At 42.0% G+C, this 7,212-nt stretch overlaps 2 protein-coding genes across 2 annotated transcripts in view; one reads left to right on the top strand and one right to left on the bottom strand.

The window, feature by feature from the left end:
- The window catches only part of ANKDD1A (ankyrin repeat and death domain containing 1A), a 10,857-nt gene extending 10,557 nt beyond the window's left edge, over positions 1-300 (top strand). The window contains exon 14 of the mRNA XM_009321466.1: positions 224-300. Coding sequence (XP_009319741.1) covers positions 224-300 — 77 coding nt within the window. The remainder of the gene's footprint in view (positions 1-223) is intronic.
- Positions 301-1,343: 1,043 nt separating this feature from the next.
- Positions 1,344-7,212, bottom strand: part of SPG21 (spastic paraplegia 21 (autosomal recessive, Mast syndrome)) — an 8,933-nt gene continuing 3,064 nt past the window's right edge. The window contains exons 2-8 of the mRNA XM_009321465.1: positions 5,751-5,912; positions 4,832-4,912; positions 4,072-4,217; positions 3,443-3,551; positions 2,858-2,965; positions 2,322-2,462; positions 1,344-1,993 (exon numbers count right to left, since the gene is read on the bottom strand). Of these exons, the coding sequence (XP_009319740.1) occupies positions 1,871-1,993; positions 2,322-2,462; positions 2,858-2,965; positions 3,443-3,551; positions 4,072-4,217; positions 4,832-4,912; positions 5,751-5,912 (870 nt within the window). The 3' untranslated portion in view covers positions 1,344-1,870. The remainder of the gene's footprint in view (positions 1,994-2,321; positions 2,463-2,857; positions 2,966-3,442; positions 3,552-4,071; positions 4,218-4,831; positions 4,913-5,750; positions 5,913-7,212) is intronic.

Below are 7,212 nucleotides of genomic sequence, written 5' to 3'. Positions count from 1 at the left end.
ATACTTTTGTCTTCCTTCAAATAACGCACACTGAGCACTACCCGAGTTCTGTGGTTACACAACATACGCAGAGGAAAACTTCAGTGAAGCCAATTCACACAAGCTGGAAGCCACCCTGCCCTGCCCCCTTGCTACCATTACATGTCATTTCTTTCTCTTCTTTTATTTTGATAAATCAACACATCCTGCCACGGCTTTATACCTTCTGAGCAGCAGAACATTCTCTCTCCTTTTACAGAAAGCATTCGGAAAAAAGCAAACGCAGGCTCGGCCTCTCCACGGAAGTGCGTAGCAATGTAACACCGGGAGGGCACCAGCGGTTCCTTCAACTGATGCATCCTCAGCTTGTCTTAGAGCTACGGGAGAAACACTTGCTCTGCTACTGATCAGAAGGCAGCTGCAACTTAAGGGCTTCTTGTCATAAAAAGCTGGCATCGCTGCCGCTTCCTTCTTGGTCTGAAATGACACGGGTGTCAGCAAATGCTAATGGTCTGAAATGCCTCTTCACGCAGAAGGGAGATTTTTATCAGCTGTTGCGTATGGTCTGGGTACTGCGATAGAGTTCAGTGAGTGAGCCTCACTTGCCATACTGTGAGCATCGGGAAATACCACACTATTTTACTGTAACTTGTTTACATCACATTTTCATATGTAAATTTTTAATTGTCAATTTTTAAGTTATTGAGGGGAAAGCCTTTGTTTTCAGAAATGTTCTTTACTTACATTCTTTGGGGGGGAGTGTCTATCACTTGTGTCTTAGATGTGTTCATAACTTCCTTATTAGGGTGGGAATTTAAGAAGAAAAGTCAAGGCTACCGCTCGGTCCTTTTGGAACCTTAAGGGTTGTCATCTTTAATGTTTCGACTCTTCACAAAAAGTTTCAGAGAAGAACATTGACATATACTGTTTATAAATCAAATAGGTAACTTCTTTAATCCCTAGGTTACAGCTTGAAAAGTATAAGAATGGTCATTGGTTACCGACACAGCTTCTCACAAGGACATACTGTTTTCTTAAAGAGCAATTTGTCATGTAATACTTTGTATTTATTTTTTACAGTGTTTCAAGGGGAAAATAATGTCTGTATTTCAATAAATCCAGATTTAACCCTTAAATTTGCAAGTTATGTCTTAGTCATTCTCTATTAAAAAAATACTACATAATTTTTACTTCATAATCTTTAGCTTTAGAGCTCAACCGGTGCAACCTTATAATTAAAGCTTAAGGTGAACTCAAGCAGAAGGTGCTGGTTTTCTTAATTTCTAGAGGTGTCTGTAGAGGCAAACCAGGACTGCGGGAAGCTACACTGCTGTTCTCTTGTAGTCAAAACAAGAGACACTTGCTGAAATTGAAGTTTTATTGAAAACCATTTTTAAACAGCAAGAAAGTTAAAAATTCAAACACTATTTCAAATAGAAACAAACTAACTTACAACACAACATACGAAGCAAATAAGTGATGGCAACACTGGCACTTAAACGTCTTAAACCAAGTATTCAACAAAAATATTTGTCAGCTTGTAAGTACACGATCTGCATGTGGCAATATATACAGCTGAGTGAAAAATATAAAAAGAAATACTGTTCTGCTTAAGAACATGATAGTGAAGGCTTTGGTAGCAAAAGTGTCTTTGTTTTTAAAACTGTAGTCTTCAAAGATGCTTCCTTGAATTCAAAGACTAAAAATTAAACAGATCTATCCCATGACGCTGCTGGAGGCTACTGTCCGCGGGTAGTTCACTGACTATTGATCCTGTTGGAATCACACAGTGATAATCGGCTAACACAAGGAAAAAGGCAGAGTGGGAACGGTTGATTGTACGCAGGAAGACCAGCAAACCGATTCCTCATTTTCACCGGCACTTCAAAAGCTACTGCTCTTCTTGCTCATTGCTGGTGTGAAGACTGATCTTTTGGACTTCCAGCTCTTCTGCGCTGACCATGGAGGGATCGATGGCTGCGTAACGGGTACCATGGAACTGCAGTAAATGGATCTGTCAGACACAGAAAACAACACTGAAACAGGTGTAGAAGCATAAGGTTTTGGTAAAAGAGAAACATTCCGAGTAGTTTTTGTGAGGATGAAATCACGGCTCTGGAGTACAAGAGTTCAGAGAGAGGACAGAGGAAACAGGCAACAGACAAACCCCCAAATCCAGCCCTCCATGGATGTGGCTGCTCCCAGCCCTGCCCCGTGATCTGGGAGCCAGAGCGAACAGAGCTCAGGCAGGTTAAGCAGCAAGAGCAAGCACAGAAGAGGAGTCTCCTAGTGCTGGTTCAGCTGTACGCGTTAGTAGATTGGGTTGGAATGCGGAGACTCACTTGAATATATAGGTTGACCTCAGCACTCCTGCAGAGATACGGGAAGTTGCCTCCTGTTTTGAGATGAGCTCTTCTGGCATTAGGATAAAGCTTATACATTTCTTCTTTTGCTTCAGTCGAAAGTGCACTTTGGTCAAACACCTATGTAACGAGTCACAGCAGTTAGTTCTGAATCTAATCGGATTTTGCATATTAAATCAGACTGGATATATGCTGCTCCTAGAAGCAATTCTCAGCTTCTCTGTGGAACAGCATTAATGAAACAGAAAACAAGCAAACACATTAGGCATTGACTAGAAAGCTAATGCTGTGATACGTAAACATATGTCTGTGTTATTGCACAGAATACCCAATTCATAATTAACACAGAAGAGTCACAGTGTTGCCCAGTCAGTAGAAGGCTTATCTAAATGTGAAGTTAGATGCTGCAAATATTTATGAAGTTGCTAACAGAATATCCAGGCCCTACCCACCAAGGGCAGGAAACAGTGTTTTAAAAAAAAAAAAAAAAAAGGATTACGTTGAGATTAACTTACATCGATAATGGTTACAGGGATGTCTCGAATTTTATGAGGCTCTACGTAGGAGTTCTGGCAGTTGAGGGTAAGTCTTGAAGCGAGCTCGCTCTGGCCCAGACTCTCCAGCTTTCAGTAGAGAGAAACACTGATTAACAACATATTTCACTGCAGGAAGTTAATGCAATATTAACAATACAGCCAAAGAGAAGTTCGCTTTAAAGGGAAGCATGACTGCACTTCAGACCGAGATTATAGTTCCAACTTAGTATCTCTCTGCATGAGACAAATGCTTAAAACATGTTCCATTAGTTGCTCCTGCCTCCAGAGCATGGCCTACAGACGTACCCCAGCACTTCCTCCTCTTCCACCTCAGTTTCTTCACTACTTCCCTCTGATCTACATAAACTGAACTGTAAGGCAGACGGTCACAGAATCAGTTAAATGGCTGGGGCTGTGACGGTCAACACCTGCTAAGGATCCATTCCTTAATCCTCCCTTCTGGGTAAGTAAATGAAGGAAGCAGCAGAAATACCTACAACCTCCTGCTGAGTAAGTCTTCTACAGAGATTGACATCACAGCCATTAGATTACAGAGCCACCTACCCTGTCCACCATGAAATCAATCCCATCAGCCATTTCAGGATCTAGAGGACCGGATGCAAAATTCCCGAGGACAATTTTTTTCAGCATAAAAGCAGGCATCAGCCAAAAGCTGAAATAGAAACAAGATGTAACAACATTCAAGCACCCAGGACTCCAACACTAAGAGGCTTTGTTGTAAGCGCACCCTTTCCTTGCACAGGCTTTGTGCTTTAACATCAAATGAAATCCTGAAGAAGCTTCAAGAGCACAGAGGTGGAAAACCTTGCAGCTAGGTGCTTGAAATGCTCTGGGAAGCTGTTAGTCTTACATTGCAAGAGTGTATTTTAAACATAGTGAATAACACTTTTCTGGCTCTAAATGGTTTTGCTAGAAAACAGGCAGAGTTCTTAAGTCTGACCACATGTCCACAGAGGATCACAGGATGACTCGTCTGTCAGATTTCACACTCCCAATTGTGAAAATCTCCATTTTCCTTGTGGTGTGGCTTTAAAAGTCACAACTATTCCATCCCGCACCTCCCTCACCCAGGCTGGAAACAGGTTAGACACATGTCCAACCAGATCCGCGTGACATTTCATTGCAGAAAACTTAATGCTACGCATCTGATCGCTTGTCTCAGTCTTCCTTACCTGTTTGCTGTCCATGTCTGATTGAAGATAGAAGTGTCACTAAAGGAATTACACAGGATGAGAGATTGAACTCTAGGAGATTTGTGTGTGTATTCAGCAAATTTTTGAGCCAGAAAGCCTCCCAGAGAAGCTCCAAAAAGGTGAACCTAATTCACGGAGGAAAAAAAAAAACCCAAACAGATCGTGTTACACTTGTGAAATAAGTGACCTCTAAGCACAACGTTTCATTACAAAAATAAGTCACTCAAGTTTTACCCTGTTATCATAAGCCACTTTTTAAAAGAATCAAACTCTTCTATTCAGCTTCTGGTTTTATGTGTGATATAAACGTGATAAATACTGAAAAAAGGAAGTGTTCCAGATCACAGTTCAAATTTCTGTTTGCTCATCAAGGTTAAGAAAAAATAAAACATTTTACTTTGTCTTCAATAGCTATTCCAATCCAAGATACTTTATTCTGGTATCCTGTACTACATGAGTTAGGAAGAATAACTTCCACAGGATCTCATGAAAAACTAGTTAACCAATACAATTTAATAGGCCTAGAACAGCAGTTGAATTTAGGCCAAGTACGACAATTTTCTAGGGTATTCACCTTCAAAAATAAACTTGTTTCAAAAGTAAAATTGCAACACAGCCTCTTTATTTGTAGGCTATGTTTTTGTGTCATATTTTATACACTTGCTCTTAAATGAGACTCTTTCAAACATTAGGTTTTTACTGCAACTATACGTCCATTTCCCCACCTCTGAGCACTCACTTTATCCAGCTGAAGGTGGTCTAACAGTTTTCTGAATCCATCACAGAACTCAAGGTGATCCCAGTACACCGGATACTGCAACTAAAATAATATGAAGTTAGAAAAAGCCGGTCTCTGATCAGTACCTGTCAGCTGTCCGCTTGAAAGTCATACCGATTCTCACATTAAAGGTTTCAAGACAGCAACCTGCCTCTCCTGTATCACGAGACTCAAGCTCCCCAGCCAGAGAGTGTGAACACCTCCCCCTCGCTTGCACAAAAATACACAACTGAAAGTACTGCAGAGCAAGTTTGTTGGGGAAAGTACAGCATTGCTTCATTCTGTAATCAGTGGGAGAAGAGGCTGGAATTATTCTTCAGCAATTTTGTAGCACGTAAAGTTGGCACATACAGAAATCATTAACTGCTGCAAGAGATACAGCAGCACTCCTAAAGCCATACTGTTTAGCAGAAATATTGTTGTACAAATCAATCGTTTCAGTTCAGCTCAGGAGCTGAGAAGCCACAAAAGAGCATGCTGTTAGGATTTTAAGGAGGAGTGACTTCGCATTTGCAGCTATGCAGGCCAAGAACCAGGTTATCCACCATCCCTAGATGGAAACCCTGAACTAACCCATACACTTGCCTCATGGCGAACAAAGATCCAGTTGGAGGCAAAGATGACTGGTGTCCAGGGCACACAAGGGAGAAAACAGACCGAGAAGTTAATAATGTGTATGCACAAGGCTTTGGGTAAATGCTGCCATAAAAGTACAGCAGATTTCAGCCTGGATCTGCATGCTACATACTCTGGCGTACAACTTAGAATCAATTTTTTTGTGGATTCTCCTCAGACAACACTGAGAATTTCATTATCCAACCCCTGATTAGAGCAACAAGCACAAATACGCTAACTTGGACACAGGACTGAGAATACTCACAGCGATAACTCTGTAGCCCCATCCAGTCAGCGCCAAAATTTGCTGGAAAAACACATCTGCAGTTCCACTTACAGGAGGGAGAAATATGAGTGGGCACCGAATGCTCCTAGGTCCTGCATCATACAGTGACCAGACTTTACTGTCATCATCGTCTACTATTATCTGGAAAAAGAGAGGCACAAAGGGGAGAAGAAACACACAGGACAAATGAGGTTTTTCAGCCAGCTTCCAGGATTGCTTCTACAAAATTCCTGTCTTCTAGTAAATATTATAATACTCAAGACCCCCCTGAACAAGACCATCTTTTACTCTTCTTCACAATAGCTTTCTTCTCCAAGGCTGTTTACTAACTGGAATTACAATGTTTGGGTGAATACTGCTGGAAACAGAACTGCGACTGTGCACTGTCAGACCAAATGCTTCGTGTGTCCTGACATAAGCTGGATAACGAACGCCACACCATGTGGAGTCAGCAGCAGCACAATACGTGGTGTCTTATGGGAACTCATCCTTCTGCGGACAACCAGAGCACAGCGCAAGTGCTGAAAGTAGTGAATTATGTTGGTTTTACAGTGACAAACCCCACTTCAGAAATTACACCCAGAAAAAAATATCTCTTCCTTTCTGAGGAAGTGCTGTTAACTAAAGTTTGCAATGCTTTGCTCTGGATTTCAACTCAGAGGATCTTAGTCAGAACGATGGTACATCTGGATCTGAAAATTCATACAGAAATAAATCACGGGAACAGCAAGACTGTGCCCCAAAGGTTCAGGTTTAGGCAATATTCCACATGCAGAAAAATATGCTTGGGAAAGAAGCCACCGTGCCATGGCCCAGAAGAGGGCCAGGAGGTCAGTTCAAGGTACGAGAGCAACAGCTGCAGGCTGCAAGAGCCAGCACTGCCCCAGGGGGCAGCTTTTTAAACAACCATCTACATTTGCATTCACTGGAAAAAAGATGTTACAGGTCTAGATACATGCAAGCCTACTGAATTAAGCAGCTAACACCACAAATTATTGATCTGCAACAGTTACAGCTGGCTGCCAGAAACAGAGACGCACACAACTCCCAAAGCAGCACTGCAAAGCTGACCTAGAAAGAAAAACGCTTCCATCGTCTGGCAGCATCTTGGAAGCATCTGGAGTGCCTAGGACATGCGGCTGGCTGAAGCAGATTATTCACACATGAGCTGCTATCCTTAATGAGCAGTTTCTCATACAGTGCCCATCTCAGGGCAGAAGTTAGAAGTCCTAGCACAATTGGTATCTTTAAGGGTATAGGAATTAGATATAGGTCTTCTTTTCTAGCAATGCTGGAGCCTGACTTGTTTTTACAGGGCCTGTTCTACCAGCAAACCGTTGTGTATATTTAGGATGCTCTTTCAACCCTCTACAACCCAGCAAAAGCGTGCAGCTCATACCAGATCAACAAGCACAAACCTCTGGGGAAAGCCTGCGTCACA

Source organism: Pygoscelis adeliae, unplaced genomic scaffold (genome assembly GCF_000699105.1).
Source record: "Pygoscelis adeliae isolate BGI_AS28 unplaced genomic scaffold, ASM69910v1 Scaffold13, whole genome shotgun sequence".
NCBI classification, from domain to species: domain Eukaryota; kingdom Metazoa; phylum Chordata; class Aves; order Sphenisciformes; family Spheniscidae; genus Pygoscelis; species Pygoscelis adeliae.
The sequence above is the reverse complement of the archived record's forward strand: the minus strand, read 5'-3'. Positions and strand labels throughout refer to the sequence as shown.